We start from the raw sequence: 17,774 nt of genomic DNA, 5'->3' as shown, positions 1-17,774 counted from the left end.
AAGTTTTACTTCGACCTTCTGCACAAAGAACTAAATAGTAATGGCACTTACCAAAAAATTACCACCAACACCAAAATTCTTATCAATAAATTTAACGCACTACATAAAAGACTTAAGATACATCCACGGAACTATAATAACAGATTTGCAAATCTCTATGCCCTTCCAAAATTTCATAATCACCTATTAAATTCAGGTTCATTGCCAATAGTACCAAAAGTTATCTTAAAGAAATAGATTATCTTTTTGCAAAAAAACTTCGTTTAATACGTGACTTGATTAATAACTATGATTTTCAAGATCTGCATTGCAACTGGATGATTTCAAGTATAGAACTCGTAATTAAGACAATTAATTCAATTAAAATTGACCATATACAATGCTACGATTTCGAAAACCTTTATACTACCTTACCGCTTGAAGAAATTTATACCAACTTACTTGCTCTACCAAATATAATTCCTCAGATTTCTACAATAATTGATAACTAAAAATGGCAACTTTATCTTACGAACATGCTTTTCAATAATTATATTCTCTTTAACAATAGCATCTTCAAACAAATTCAAGGGATCCCAATGGGAGGAAATTTTTCGAGCGCCGTCTGTGAATTATTCCTTTTCACAAGAGAATTGACATTTGTCCGATCTCTGAACGTAGCAGAACATAAATTTTATCAACACATTTATCGTTACATTAATGATATCATAGCCTTTAACAACCATAACAAAATAGAAGCAGCTAATATCTACCCAACTAGCTTAAAGCTAAATAAAACAAATACGGTGCAAAATAATGTAGTATACCTTGACCTTAATATCATTGATAACAATTTTATTAAAGTCTATGACAAGAGGAGAGAGAGAATTCACTTTTTCTACACTAAAGTTAACCAACTGGAATTCTAACATTTCCAAAAGAATCATCATTAACACAATTTTTTCACAGCTTCTTAGAATAAAAAGGATCTGTAATACTACAGAACACTTACAAGAAGAAATACTTTACTTCGTCACAATTTTGAAAAATAACCAAATTCCTCAGAAAATAATTAAAAATACTTTAAGAAAAGCTGGCATTAGCCTTACCAATTTTTAGATAATTTGTTTTGGATAATGAAATTTTTTGCTTAAAGCCTACCAGAAGGCAAATGATGGATGGCTAATTCAGATTATCTAATGTAAAAATTGTATAAATGTACAGTTAATTCTTCTACATACATTTTCTTTCCTCCAAAGATTTTGGCACTTTACTTTAATACTATTATATAATAGTTTTAAATTACTTAGAAGGCCAAATTCTGCTTTTATTAACAAATCGGGCCTTTTCATTTTTCACAGTAGCTTGACAGCCCTCTAGCTTGAAGAATGACGACTTTTATTAACAAATGATTTTTTTCCAATTTACACTTTCTTTTGAGGCCAAAAATAAATAATTTTATGTAGTATACTTTGAATTAGCCATTTTCACTTATTTTTAACAGTTTTGTTCTTACAACTTGACTGATGCCATTTTGAGTTCTTTCCGTGTTTTTTCTCATCTGTCACACCCTTCTATAAAAAAGGGGGGGACAAGAATTCCCGCCAACCTACGATCTCAGCCCATTGGCCTCTTCAGATTTTATTGCTTCGCACGACGATGTCACTATGCGATAAGGAAGGTTGGCTTAGGCACGAAGGGATTATGCACCCTTTTCCAAAAAATTTTTCGAAAGCTGAGGATGGAACCTCTCAGGTCAGTTTTTTTCGTTTCTATTGTCTAGGTTTTTGGTCCTAATAAGACCCTGCGAAGTTTATTTATTTACTTACAAAATTGATTACATTTTATTTGTTTACAGCACCATTCTTCTAATAAAAGTTACATATTTTTTAAGGTTTAACCCCTTAACTGCCGCGGGCGTATATATACGCCTTGCTCAGCCGATGCGTTAACTGCCCCAGGCGTATATATACGTCCTTCCAAACTGCTATCATTTGCTTTGCGCTGCTACACCTAAAATTATTCGCAAAGTTAACGCATCGGCTGAGCAAGGCGTATATATACGCATGCGGCAGTTATATATACGCCTTATTTACGGTAGTTAAGGGGTTAAAGGACCAGCCCGTACGTTGTTGTGATTTTTGACTAATAGCAGACCACTATTTATTTTATTTTATTAATTTTCTACTTTGATTTTGATTTTTATTTTATATTGCTCGGAATTACAATAGCTTTTGACACCTTAATGTGTATTTCAGCGGACGCGTCGGGAAAAAGGAACAGAGCAGTGGAGCTACAAAAAAGGATTTATTCCAAAAAATTTTTTCGGAAATACTAATGTTCTTTTATAAAAAATTTTTCGCATTAAACAAGAGCTTCAATGGTCTGTTTCGGCGAAACTCGTAATGGTATTTAACCTAGTTCATAAAATAGTTATTGTCCCTTGAAAAGCCAACTGAGAGTACGAGTGGGTTAATTTACAATTTTTCTGCTATTTAATTATTGTTTATTGTATATTGTTTTGATGCATTTTGTGTCTTCTTTTTATTTTTTTTTAAGTATAGGCATTTTATAATCTATGTTTTTTGTACCTTCCTTATATATATATATTTTTCCGTCGATCTATTTTTCATGCGAGTTCACTTTTCACATTTCACAACGGTCAGATTAATTTTTTTCGTGCATTAGCTAGTCTTCCAGCACTAAATTTGGCAGTTTTATCGCGTGTTTACAGTTTTTCCAGACAAATTTCTTATTATTTATGTAGTACTGTGTTATAATATTTCGTGGAGCTACAGCTCCTGGTAACTTTTTAGCAAGTTCGCTGCAATGTTTCTACCTACTACTATTCTTTCAAATCTTTTTGCAGCATTATGCGCAAAAGTTTTTGAGACCAGATAGGTCTTACGTCTAATCACCAGTTAGCTTTAAATTTTCTTTTTCAATAAATATATTTATATATATATCCACTTTGTTACCCGGCTCAGTGATCTCAGTTTCTTTACTCGTATATGTTTGTAAATTGTACATTTTTGGCTTTAAAAATGATTGAATTATGCTGTTTTTACCTTCCAGTTAAGGTTTTTATGCCTTTAGTAAATCTGTATGCAATATTTTTAGAATTATCAACAGTTTTAAAGTTGTTTAAGTGCCGCTAAGCTTTTTTTTTTTTTATGCGGCCATCGATAGTTTACATTTGAAACGGCAGACTAGTGGATTTGTTGCCAATCTAGAGAAACATAGCTTCGCAACAACAAAGATAACGCCTCCATTTATTATTGCCAATTAAATCATGCTTAATCCTTTCTGGAACTGTTTCGAGAAAATAAGTGTTTAAGATTTACTTCATAATTTTTAATATAGATTTTTTGAGTTTTTATGTATTTTTGCCTTCTCGCGAAGTGAGAACTGAATTAATTGAATGAGAATGAGAATTGACTGTTCTTTTTTGTTTTGTTTGCTTAATTTTTTTAATACATCATTCTAGCTTTATTATAGTATTTGAATAGAACATGTGGCAATGATTAGATAATTCTATTCTTTAAATGATATAAATTTTGTGCATTACAAGTTATAATATGAACGAAATATAATACTGCTAAGTGAATCTAGCGCCAGAGTGTCGCTATGGTAAACAAATACTAAAGTGAATTTTAAAGAATGCATTTATTCTATTGTGGTTTATGCGCTGTCGGTGAAGTAGATTTAATTCAATCCAATAAGTTTAAATGAAATGCAAGAAAAAATGCGTATAATTTAATATTCCGTACAAGGAAGTCATGTGGTGTACACATCAGATTTTTTTATTTTGTACACAAGAAGAAAAATTTGCGCATTTTAAGTTTGCGCCAAGAACTAAAAAAAGGTGCCAAGATAAATTTTTGACCTTTCTAATCTATAGTAACCTATTTTCCTTCCCTGTTTTTTTTTGGCCCACTAGCGGCCGAGTGGTAAAGACACTGAACACTGGTAGTTCGGTCCGAGGTTCAAATTCCGCGAACAGGTTGGCTGCATGGGTGTTTTTGTGGTTTTCCCATGTGTAACGTATATATATATATATATCATAGAAAGTCCTCCACGAAATCATCCCTCCTCTTAGGCAGATAGCTCTCGAGGCTTTGCCGTAATTAAATAACCTAACCTTCCCTTTTTTCATTCTAAATGAACGGAAAAAAGTCAAATAATTTTAACAAAACGCGTAAACCACATTTGCCGCTATTATCGCTTATAACAAATATGTCAAATTTCAAAACGTGCCGATATGTAAACTCACGTATATCCTAGAAAATTTTGAATAAAAAACACTTATTTTTTTCTGGTCTGCTTAGAAATATATCTACTTTAAGGTGATGGTAGAAATCTTAAAGGTTATACGAGTAATTAAAAAATTTTTCAAAAAATTTATAAAAATTATTTTAAAATACAAATTTTAGAAATAAATCATAAAAAAATGGACGAATTTTATTTGGAATGAACCTAAATTTTGAATTTTGGAAGAAGGAATCAAGTAAGTTTAATAAAAAGAAAGAGGTATTAATAAATATATATCAAATTCAATTAATATTGAGGAGTTAAAATTTTGCGAACTAACTTTTTAAAAGATACTCTTTCGATTTTTACAAAACTTGGCAGTTTGGCATAATTTGAGTCGTAGTCAAAATACCTACATTAAAACAATGCTATATCTAAATCTAATACATATCCTAAGTCATGCTTTCGAAACATGAAAAACGCATGTTGAATTTTGTCAAAAGGCTCAATAGAACGGGAGATATAGAATTATCACTCTCTCTCTCTTTTGTTTTTGGCGCAGTGTACATCTTATAATACATGGATTAGTCTCAGCTTCACTTTTTGTTTCTGACAGGGATGTAGGAGAAAGAAAAAATTTTCTTCGCAAGAATTTTTCTTTTTTTTTCTTTTCTTTTCTTTTTTTTTTTTTTTAAGGGAGAAGAATAACAACACAGAGATCAAAAACTGTTTAATAGAATTCACAGATTTACATATTCACAGTAACTTACAGTTGATGCGTCTGCAAAACTCAAGTTGAAGATCATCAAGAAATTCCTATTCTATCAGACTATGCAATTAATGGTCAATATTATTTTTAATGATTCTTGAACAATAACAATTTTTAATACAATTGTATTTTAAAACATTAAATCTACATTACCACAGAAACAGATAGATGATTATGCATAATAAATGCTGTACATCTGCAAAATTTTATTAAAATGTAGAAAGATGAATATATGTCTTCAAGATATGGCTGCTTATTTGCTCCCTACAGCAGAGATTTCACTTTAGAAGCATGATTGACAAAATAAATAAGTCCATCGTGGAAACATATATTCCAAGGAGGATTTATTACGCATACTAGAATGCATTATTATATCTAAAAGATTTTTAATATTCAAAAAGATTTATTAGATATAGATGTAATTTAATCATTTTAAAACAATACTTGTTTTTTAATCACAACAACTTAAAATATTGAAAATAGTAATGAAGTTATACCCTCTTAAATTTTGCACTATCTCTTCCTTTCCCTTGTTCTTAAAAAGGGGAGAAAAAGAGGAGGGATTCTGTGTACTGTATAAAATTATTAGGCTGCAAAATGTAGGTGAATACTTACAATGGGAACATATATACCAACAACACACAAGAAATGTGTTCAATATATAAAAATTAAAATAATACTCACAAAAAATAATTTTTATTGCAACAGCTATGGGTTTGATTACTGTAATCAGTTTCTGAACCACAAAAGTTATTACTCAAAACTTTTCATTAAGAAAACAATTTATGTACACTTTCTACTTGTCAATGGAAAAGTCAGATTGTAGGATACTAAAAAAAAAAAGGTTAACTTTGAAAATATATAAAGGCACTATGTTACATCTCTTTTCCTAATTTGTAAAAGTAAAATGTAATTTAGCATGGCTATAAAACTAGCACCATGTAAAAATTTCTCTTCTTGTGTACAAAATAAAATAATCTGACAAGGACTAGTTAATTTCTAAAAAAGTACGTAATATTTCAGTTTCCAAATTAATCTTAACTATTTGATTCTAGTTGCTGTTTCATATATGGCACATTTTTCACAATGCCACATCGCTATTTATTAAAAAATTCTTACTAAAAACTAAATATCATTAGCATCAAAATAAAACCACAAAAATACATTTTTGCCCTTTTTTTTATGAAAAAAAAGCATAATTTAAGAGGTTTCAATCTTAAGGTTTCCAACATTAAAAGATTTTTCTCCCTCACTTTTCTCTTCATAGCAGCTATTTCACAGACCTGTAGTTTCAGTGTGATGCTTAGGATAGGAAAGTCTAGGCCAATACAATGTGCTTAAGAGAAATCTGCTTTTATCAAAATGGGGAAGAAGGACTTTAATATTCTTTTAAATTCTTTAGTTCTTTTACCTATTTTTTCATCGACTTCAAGAGAAAAGTTCAATTTGGAAGGGGTCTTAAATTTACTAAGCAGCAAAAATGTGAGGAAAATATGGCAGGCAAGTGCAACATATGGGTAGCACCTGGCCTCGCACCCTGATTTTGCATGGGCCATGACCACTTTTCCAAATGTAACTGAATCTGCAGATAAGTTGAAATCTTTGAGTTAAGTATTCAGCATTAAGTTCAGCAACTTAAAAAAACAAGAAGCAAACATGCGACTTTTCTCTTTTCCGTTTGATGTTGATGTCGTACTAGTATAACTTTCTTTGGAAATGGAATTAATCGCATTACTAGTGAACTTTGTTCTGAAGACAAAAAGAAAGGATGTAACACTAACTGACTTTCTTAAAAACTATTTCTAAAGTGGCAAGTTTCCAAAACTGGCAGCTTTCGGCTAGGAAAAAAATGATGCTATTTGGAAGCATATATAAATGTGAACAACTTTTTTCATGGATGAAATTCACGGAATTCCAGACAAAGACACGTGAATTATTGATGTGTACCTGGAAAACACATTGTTAGTTTCAACGCCCATAATATCCTTGAATACTGACCATCTTGTGTCAACCATGATGTCACAATCATTGCATCGATAAGGTTACTATTATTATTATTTAAAAATATTATCTTATTCTGTATTTTATATTTTTAAAGATTTTTTGATGGAGATTTATATTAAATAGCAGAGAGATTAAACTGATTAAGACACATATATTTTTTATATTATCATATCAATAAATCCTAAATTTTTAATATGGCCTGCATTCTGTAAAAGTTTCACAAAATTTCTGTTAATACTGTCCTGTAAAAGTTTCACATGCCTGGCATATGGTGTCACCAAATCCTCTTACATCAGTTAGGGGGATATAAACAGACTTCTTCTTCTTCTTTTTTTTTTTTTTTTTTTCTTTTCTTTTCATAATTTTGAGGCAATTTTTGTGGCACAGTCCACAGTTCTTAAAGTTTTACACTAATATCAAATAAATAAATGTGTCTGTTTAGTGCTAAAAATTAATTTAATTAGGTTTCCTTAACTGTTAGCTAATTTTTATGAAAACAATATTTTATTTCCATGAAATTGTCAAACATATTTGTCAGCAAAAAGAAAACAACAGGTTTTATACATCATAAAAATGAGTAATCAAACAATTTAAATATTTCTGATATGGTTTTTATCTTTTTTTAGCAACTTTTATTAAAAACCTATCGTAAAAAATTTAACATATATAAAAATTTTGAATGCAGTTTTACTGAAAGTAATGCACATATTTTGATAAATTCTTGTTTCTATCACTGTTAATATTTTTATAGGTTATTTATTCACATTTCATAATATTAAAAATTTTAATTCTGTCTACTTTGAAAATATTTCACTTCATGAAGTTGGTCTAAGTATCACAGACAAAAGTAGAAAATACATTTATGGAAACATGACTACTGAGAAATTTTGGACTTCAGTTTATATTTAGCTCAAACTAAGCTTAATATATGCTGTATATACAAAAGAAATCTGGAAAGACTCTCCTTCTGCATTTTTTTTTTCAATGAATTCATATGCATAAGAATATGTCCAAATTATTCCATGTATATTTAGGGGTTTCAGGTTTAGAATAGAAGAAAGAGGCACATACTAATATTATTTACATTCTTACCTATACAGTGCTCTGTTAAATTTATAGTATTTACAATGATATAATGAACAGCTTTGTGTTTTTCCTGTTTAAATAGGCAAGTTCTAAAGTCAAATAAAAATTTTCTATGGAAATTCTAGAAGTTTTTATGCTATGAACATGATTTAAGAGAACATAAGTAAACAGTATCAAGCTGTCAATCAACAATTTACTTCTTCACCTAGCAATCCAAATTTGTTATCAGATGATGGAGCATCAGCACTGTCTTCACTATCTGCCTCATCATTCCTTGAATCCTCCTCCTCTGATTCTGTTTCATCATAATCTTCTGTATCATCTGTGACTCTAACAAATTTTATATCACCATAATCTTCTGTTAAATGTCCTGTAAATTCTTGGTCTTTCTGACGATGAGATTGTACTGATAAAATCTCTTGAAGACCAGGGTGTTTAGACCACATTTCTAAGAATAGAAAAGATATAAAATGTTTATTTCAGAAACTTGCAAGCAAAAACAATATTAGTAACCTTCAAGATTTAATTTGCTTAGATTTACTTATACTAAAATTAAAAATAAGGCAGACTTATACTAAATAAAAATGAAAAATTACAACTGAAGCATTTTGAAAAACCCTGCCTGCTTCATTAGCTGGATCCATAAAGCTGGGTTCACACCAACGTGGTCACGCGTTAACCAATCAGAAGCGAGTTCAGAGGTGGCATTTGCTGGATGGCCGGAGACCGCGTGAGTTGACTTAACTTCAACTTTTTTATGCTTGACACGTCAGTTTCAGGCATCACGTTTCAAATGTCCAGATTATACCATGGTTTTTATATGATTGCACTTTCAAAAATTCTTCTTGATGAAAAAAAAAAGTCAAATGGACTAATCTTAATAAAAATTTCAGATAATAATAAAAAAAAAATGCATATGCTAATAAAATAAAGAGATTTATAAATTATTTAAAGGAAAATTCTCAAGTTTATTAGCAGTGATAAGGCTTAGTAATCAACCATAAATTATATATGGTTGATAGTTTTTACAGAATAATCTAAACAACAGATTGTTACGAGAAAATAATGATGGATTTCAAAATCCCAGAATTTGAATTTTTCTTAAAATATATCTACATCAATTTAAGGTTGCTTTTATTGCCTAGTGGATAAAACATTGGCTTCTTGAGTTGGAAGATTTTGGATTCAAGCATCACCAGGAATGGTGTTGTAATGGAGTTGGTATTTAAAAAAAAAAAAAAAAAAAAAAAAAAAAATACTTACTGAAAATATTATCACTAGTTTCAGAGTAGCCCAGATACTTCTTCAGTTTCCTGAAGGTGAAGCATGAAAATCATGCTTACTTGTAAGATACCTTAGCGCAGAGATAACACACTCAAGTGGGAAATTCAGCTTTTATTAGGAACTTGTGTTGTGGGTTCAGGCCTTACTTTTTCCTACCTCTGATGATAGTACGAATACACCATTTTTTTTTTTTTTTAAATCTACCACAACTTTTCTATTTGGGGATAGACACAAGAAGCTTGCACTTATTTTTCATTTCATTCATCATTCATTTAAACCTTTTCGCTGGGTATCGTGTGCATTATCCTTCTTTTGATAACAAGCCTTTGGTATATTTCATAAGATCTGACTACTATGATCTGATGCTATTTCGGCTGGCACGAAACTAGGAAAAGAGATACTGGTATTAGTATAAAGTTGATGTTTCCATCTAATTAAAAAATTTAGTGAGTTCTGAATGGTGACGAGTAAACAAGGCTGTGGAGTCGGTAGAGAAAATGACGGATTCCGACTCCTGGAATTTTTGTGTAAACATATACACATGGGTTACAGCTTATTTTTTTTAATATAAAAGAAGTGATAGATGTTACAGGGAAAAAATTGATGGCATAGCAAATTATTTATATTAATTAGCATTTATTTTGAAATGGAAAAACTGGCATTAGTAATTTCTAAGAAACAGTATACCTGTGGCAAGATCTTCTTTGTTAGAAGATCATAGATGCAATTTGATAAGTTTTAGAGCTGAGAAAAGTCTTTCCACACTGACTTGAGTAGGAGGAAGAGCTATTACTGTTAGGGCTACTTCTTTTAACTTTTCAGGATAGATTTTTATAAGTTTTATAAGAGGTGACTTGCAAGAGCAATCATATTTCTCTATTTCTGCAAAGACGGTGAGGAAATCTATTTGTATTTTTTCAATTTCATATCTAAAGGCTCTTTATTCTCATTCGCTTTGCCTTAGCCTTTTCAATATTATCCTAATATTTCTCAAAATCTAATTCATCACTGGAAAAGGATGATAGAGACTCAGTTGCAATGTCTTCAGTTTGACTGTCCTGATTTGAATACTCCAATTTTCCGAGAATAATTTCATTCTTAATGAAAGTTCATAGATGGCTTTCTTTGCCTTTTAATTTGTTCGTCATCATTGATCAATCTACTTTCTCTTTTCATTGAAGAAATAATTCCTTCTGCATTAAACCCTCCATTTCAGAAAGAACAAACATCACATTCTCGCATTCTTAACCTCCTGTTAATTCTTCGGATTGTAGCTCTTTTGTGGCTATATACGGAGTAGAAAGAATAGTTTCCAATTCTGCAAAATCATTTCACAGTTTTTCTATTAGTGAAATGTTAGGATTATCTACATCTTCTAAAAAAGCTATTAATTCTAATAACCTCTATATCATTAAATATGTACTTTCCCATCGCAATGCTTGATCAATAATTGCTCCTTTTCCTGCTCACTTCCTAAGAATGGTATCAATTTTGGGAGTTTTTGCTGCTATATCTGCTTACCTAAATTTACCAATGAGATTTGTAACTAAATGAATCAGTTTAATCAATAATGACAAATGTCACATCAATCTTCCTTCCTTATATTTATTTATTAATATGTCAATAAAACAGAAAATAACGATTTATTAATGTATATAGTCCATAAATAAAAATAATAACTCAGTTTGCCATTAATTTTTTTTTTCAATTTACTTTAATTTCATTTCAAATTCAAACTGTCCAACAAAAACTGGAGTCGGAGTCGACTTATTTTTAGCGACTCCAGTTCCAACTCCTTTTACCCAAAAATCTACCTAATTCCGATTCTGACTCTACAGCCCTGCGAGTAAACCATTTGTTAAAAAAAATTAAGAAAACTGTTATTACAGAAAAGAAGCTTGCTAGTATTTAGCTGACTTTAGGGAATACTTTTCCACTTTTTCAAAAGGTTTAATCTTGATGATAATTTTTCATTATTTTAAAGAACTTTTGCATGAGCATCAGCAAATCTACTAAATGGAATTCAATTTTTAACACAGAAAAAGAAATTATATAAAATGGAGTTACTTCAGTGAGTTTTAGATAAAAGTGACCTTCTTAAAAAAAACCTTTATATAGTGTCTGTTCATTAATATGTGAATGACTTAATATATGAAGTAATTACTATTGCATTTAAGGTAAAAAATGCGTACATAAAGAAGAAACTAAAACATTTTTTTAAAAAATTGCTTTTGTTAATTAACTTAAAAATAACTTCTTTTTTAAGTGTGATATTTAATAATGCTGTAAATCCTACATATATTTAAACAAAATATACTTTTTTTTGCATTATTTAAAACAATTAAGGGAAGTTCATTTAAGGAAGCATTTAAGAGAAGTTCATATATCATGCAAAAACATTTATAGCATTCTACCCCATGAAAAATTTACTCTCCAAAATAGAATCATGCAATTAAGCTTTTTTAATTATTATTCAACAAAATTCATAAATAAATTAGATATATACAGCGTTAGATATATGCAATGATCCTTTTCTGGACTATCTCATTCCTATCTTCCAAACGATTCTTTTCTGCGATATTCTGATAAAAATTAGTGTTCTGCCTTTAAATAAATAGTTCAATGAGGGCTAGAAATTCATCGATTTGATGATACATCATGCAAAAGTAATTAAAAGAAATTTTGCTTGGCTAAACCACATTTCTTCAATTAAATTATTTGCATCTCCTTGCTGCAGTCATCTCTCACATATTAATATAAATCACTGCATTCTGTTCCTTTTACACAAAGTAAGAAGTAAAATAAGTTTTAATCGAGCCGGAATTAAATCCATTTTATTAGAAAATGTAATTATAAAATGCCACACAATAATTTCACACCCCCTCACAAGTTTCTGATATGAAGTGCCATCTAGTGCGAGCATATGACAACTTTTAAAGTAAAAGTTGCCGCACTGTTTTGAATTGACGTACGCGGAAAGCGTTTTTTTTTCGTGTTGCCACTTTTTGCCCCAACAGACCAGTGTGAACACAGCTTAATGGCGTCACACATTTTGCCTTCCCTGAAAGTCACATCTGATTGAGGTGAACAAGATGCTCATGTTTGGATGATTGGTTACTTGACTAATAAAGACAAAGCTTGGGGCTGCTTGTCTAAGGAAGGAATGTTTTCAGATAGGACTTTCTATGAGAAACTGATTTGCACTTACATGACAGACTATACTGACAAAGAAAAACTATAAAAGCCACACACAACCAGGTCCTTCAATGAGATTTGAAACTGATGAAAGGGTTAAATTTGGTTTTCCGCAGTCTCATCCACTCAGCCACAGGACAAGAATACTCTAAAAGCTCCAGCTGTAATTTTTTCATGTATTATTACTGAATTTTATTTAGAATTTAATGCTGATAATGACATTCATATACTGATTAATTGAACATGATAAACATCATAAATACAATACTCATAAAAATTTAAGATTATCACTATATCTTTGAGTTAATCAACAAAACAACACTTGCAAAGAATGCTGGTATTATCACATTTAGAAATTATTAGGCTTATTTTCCAGAGTCCTTATGCAGTAGCAAATATGGCCTTCTTTTCGTCTCTACATAAAATATCAAATACTTAAAAACTAATTTTAATTATTAGTAAAGTCAACTCCCGTTTAACCCTGTTTAAAGAAAAATTTTTGTTCAATGTAGAATGATGGAAAAATAACTATCATACACCATCGGTATGAAGCAAAAGTGTGCACGGAAAATACAAAAGTGACAAAACACATTGGCTCAACATCCAGAAAACTATTGATAAGAATTGCTGAACACAAAAAAGTGTTTCAAGCTCTTTGCCAACCATTCGTCACTGAAAATAACATATATTTAGTTAAATATTTTATCGAGTATTCTCAAACAGTAACTGAATGGGACAAAGCAAAAATTCTGGCATTAAAAACAGCCTAAAAAATTAGAGAAGTGACTGAAATCTCCACCAAGCCATGTTGCAATAGAAGCTTTCCTTTTAATCTTCCATGCACCCGAACTACAGTTCTGAGTACAACCAATAAAAGACAATGAATGTGGTGAAACCATCTATTATAGTTCCAGTTGACAAAGCAGAGAGGTTGTCAGTGAAAGCTCCTGAATGTGTTTATAAAAATGGTTTTGGTATGTCAACCTATTAGTTTTTATCTTGTTTTTAACTTTATAAAGTATATGGGCTAACAACAGTGACAGCAGGTGATGTCATAATATATGGGAGCTACTTTTAGCTTTAGTATGCAATTTTATTATATATAATCTAAAATACTGGGTTGTCCAGAAAACTCACACTAGTGTTTGGAAGGTGGCATAAGGGCAGGTATATATATATATATATCAGAACAAATGAAAACAAATGACATGCAAACATATCGTAAAAAAGAAAGCACTTGAGAAATATCTAGAAAAAAATTTTGTTAAGGGTGTTAATTTTTCTCAATTTTATATGCCTTTGAATATGGAAGAAAACAAAGTTCATTTTAAGCATTTAATGCTTTTCTTTTACTGGAAAGGCAAAAATGCCACACAAGTTGCAAACAACACATGCGCTATTAATGACAAAGGTGCTACAGCTGAATGAACTCTGCAGAAATAATTTGTTAGGTTTAAAGCTGGTGATTTCGACCTTAAATATCAAGAACACCAGGGTAGTCCCTCAACCACAGATGAAGATCAGATTAAAACACCATGTCAAAATCCCCCATCAACAAGCATTTTTTGAAGCTTGGCTACATAAACTATTTTCAGGGTTCATACACATTTCTTCACATGGAAATTAAGCACTTCTAAGTACCATCAATGAAAAAAATTAAGGTCCTAACCAGAAAATAGGAACTGAATAAATTAAAGCAATTATCTAAATTCAAACTTCAGTTCTGTAATACCACTTTTGTAATTTGTAAGAATAAAATAAATCTCAGTAAGATGCATAATTATACATAATCTAATATTTAACTTAACTGTAAAACAAATTCAAGAATAAAATTAATTTCGTAATTTTTTTAATTTGTATTAAATTATAAAATTTCTTGAAACCTTTATATTTTTATAAAAATCCCACATATTTTAAAAAAGATTAGTAACTTTTTATTCAAATTTTACTAATAGACATTTTTATATTGAATCTTTCTTTCATGCCTCATTTTGCTATGTACTCATTCAGTCCAGATTTTTATACAGATTTTATGTTGAGTAGGATATCCACAATAAAGACCAAAAATTGTTTTCAAAAAAAACCTAAGGACTTTTAAGTTAATCTAAAACCTAAGTTCTTTTATGAACCGTATAAACCCTGATTTTGACGTACGGGTTCCCTACGATTTAACAGAGAAAAAGTGGATGATTTCCATTTGCAGCTCGCTCTATAAACCCAACAAAGAGACATTTCTGAAGCAAGTAGTGACAGGATATGAAAAATGGATCATTTATAATAATATTTAGCAAAAACGATCTTGGAGAAAGCGGAATGATCCATCTTCAGCCACCCCAAAAGCGGATCTAGAAAGTTATGCTCTCTGTCTGGTGGGATTGCAAAGGGATTCTGCGTTATGAGCTTGTACCAAACAATAAGATGATAAATTCAGCATTCTTTAAAATACTTCTACAAAAATCCTTGCTTTTCTGTATCCAAAATTAGCTGATGAACCCTTTCAGTGTATTTTAATTATAATAGTTATCTGAAAATTCTGGCCCTTCCCTCAAAGCAAGGAAAAAACAAAGTAAATTCAAATTAGAATAATTAGAATAACCTTAAATCAAGAGAATTCTATTTTATTAAAAGAATTGAAAACGAAAGTGAAAAAACAAAGTACTTCAGTGAAAAATTTTAATCCTAATATTTAACTTTCAACAGATAATCCAAAGACTAAAACTTGAGTGAAATTTAAAAAATAGTTGAAAAAAAAAAACATAATTAAAACACACAAGAAGTAATTAAGAACTTCAAGCACTCTCATTAGACAACAATCTAAACTATGAGATGCGTAATAAAAGTATGTGCAAGTTTGCCATTTAGCTTCATTGGCAAAACTAAAAACCCTGGTGAGAAAGTAATCGCTCAAAAGGCTAAAATCTGGTACGAAAGATGTAATTTTGAAACCAGAAGAAACACTTTTAAATATTTTAATGAAAATTAATTTTTATTTTAGTTTAAAGAAAAAGATTGCATGATTTTTGAAAGAAATTTATGTAAACTCAGACTCTTTTAAAACAAAAATGGGAATAAAGATTATTATTTAGAGAAAAACTAAAATTATATTTAAAAATCACTTAATCCTTTAAAATACAGACTCAATAAAGTTGCCCAAAAAGTGATAAAAAAGTTTTTGATAATTGCTTTGTAGATATGAGTAAAAAAAACTATAAAGTTGAATTTAGTTTTTTTTAACAATTTCAAATTACATAAAAAGGTTGAAAAGGAAGTAAAGGAACTATGTTAGAAAAGTAAAGTCTTCAGGTCATGGGCTTATCATGGCAACTGAGAATATACACTCACGTTTGTGAAAATTGCAACACCATGAAGGATTTACGCGAGTGAGCTGAAATTTTCAGGAAATGCAAAGTAGCGCATGATATGCAAATGATTAGAATTGCAAATCCGTAGCGCATGCGTATGCTGAGCAGCGCCCTCTGAACGGCTGATGGATCCGAATAAATAGACGGCTGTAGCGAGGCGTGTATGGTTATCGGTGGTTATCTGCTAGTGGTAAACGTTAACTCAATCTGTACTTATGCCTCGTCGACAAAAGAGAGCGAGATTTGAACAACTTACAGAGTTTGAACGAGGGAGAATCATCGGCCTTCGTGAAGCTGCATTGTCGTATCGTGCAGTAGCCTCTCGTGTGCAGCGTAACAGCAGCACAGTGATGCGCGTTTGGAAGCAGTGGACGGACGAGTGTCGGACAACTCGGAAATCCGTTAGTGGACCCCGAAATGTGACGTCAGCTCGCGATGATAGACACCTGGTCCGCATGGCGTGGACGGACCGTACAGCTTCCTCTAGACAATTGACAGCACTGTGGTCAATAGCTACAGGTGTTTCATTGTGTGCTTCATCAATTCGTAGACGTCTGCTGCAGTGTGGACTGCGCGCACGGACTCCTTTATACAGGATCCCCCTAACGCACGACCATCGCCGCCTGCGGCTACAATGGGCCAATCAGCATAGAGACTGGTGTGCTGATTGGCAGCATGTCGTGTTTTCTGACGAATCCCGCTTTAATTTGTGGTACCATGATGGCCGCATTCGTGTCAGACACTATGCCGGTGAACGCCACCTTCCGGAGTGCATTATCGAACGCCACAGTGGACGAACACCCGGAGTTATGGTCTGGGGCGCCATAGCATATCATAGACGATCTCAATTGCTACGAATTGTGGGCAATCTGAACAGCAACCGGTATATCCGTGAAGTTCTACAGCCCGAAGCTGTTCCCTTCCTTCAAAGCTTGCCAGGCGCTGTATTTCAACAGGACAATGCCCGCCCTCATACTGCTCGGATTGTTAAATCCTTCTTTGCAGCGCAGCAGGTACAGCTTCTTCCTTGGCCTGCGTGTTCCCCGGATATGTCACCAATTGAACATGTGTGGGATGTCATTGGTCGGCATCTTGCTCGTGATCCTCGTCCTGTTGCGTCTGCAGACGAACTTTGGGTACGCGTACAAACGATATGGAATGCTCTTCCTCAGTCAGACATTCAAACTTCGTTTGACTCCATGCCACGTCGTGTAGCAGCACTTATTGCGGCCCATGGTGGCCACACAAAATACTGATTCTGATCTCTTGTTCTTGTTTGTTTGCTTTGAACATTTAATCATTTATTTGTACCACTACCACTCAACTGTGTATTAAATTGCATTCAATTATGACGATTCCTTCTTGGTGTTGCAATTTTCACAAACGTGAGTGTATATAAGGCCAGGTTAATAACAGAATAGTAATTAAAATAAAAAATGATAAAATAAATAAATCCAATATAATCTTTATAACGCCCTTCATTATCCTTCTCTTTGGGAGCTTTCAATGAAATTTATTAATTATGAATTTCAATTTTTGGTCTTTGTGAAAAATTAATTCTAAGTTTCTTACTTTATATACAGTCAAAAGTTGTTAATTCGGACCTCAAAGCTACAAACTTTCTGCGCATGCATCGCCTTGACGCGTCCTTAAGACCTTTACGGCTGCGAATATGTGTATGCGCAAAATACGTTTACGAATGCGCGTTTAATGTATAACGTACGGTATAAGCTAAGCTAAAATTATCTAATTCAGTTAATGTTGCAGATTGCGTTGTTCCTTAATCTTCGAATTGGATTCGGCTTATTATTTTTTGTAGACTATTCGAGCAATTTTATAAAAGT

General features: G+C 31.6%; 1 protein-coding gene across 1 annotated transcript in view; it reads right to left on the bottom strand.

The window, feature by feature from the left end:
* Window positions 1-4,943: 4,943 nt before the first annotated feature.
* Window positions 4,944-17,774, bottom strand: part of Ns4 (Nucleostemin 4) — a 99,809-nt gene continuing 86,978 nt past the window's right edge. The window contains 1 exon segment of the mRNA XM_085825450.1: window positions 4,944-8,537. Coding sequence (XP_085681576.1) covers window positions 8,275-8,537 — 263 coding nt within the window. The 3' untranslated portion in view covers window positions 4,944-8,274.

The sequence above is a fragment of the Stegodyphus dumicola genome, chromosome 10, assembly GCF_044657685.1.
Source record: "Stegodyphus dumicola isolate Sdum_Otavi_A_Nest chromosome 10, ASM4465768v1".
NCBI classification, from domain to species: domain Eukaryota; kingdom Metazoa; phylum Arthropoda; class Arachnida; order Araneae; family Eresidae; genus Stegodyphus; species Stegodyphus dumicola.
Note: the sequence above shows the minus strand (reverse complement) of the source record. Positions and strands in the feature narration are given on the sequence as shown.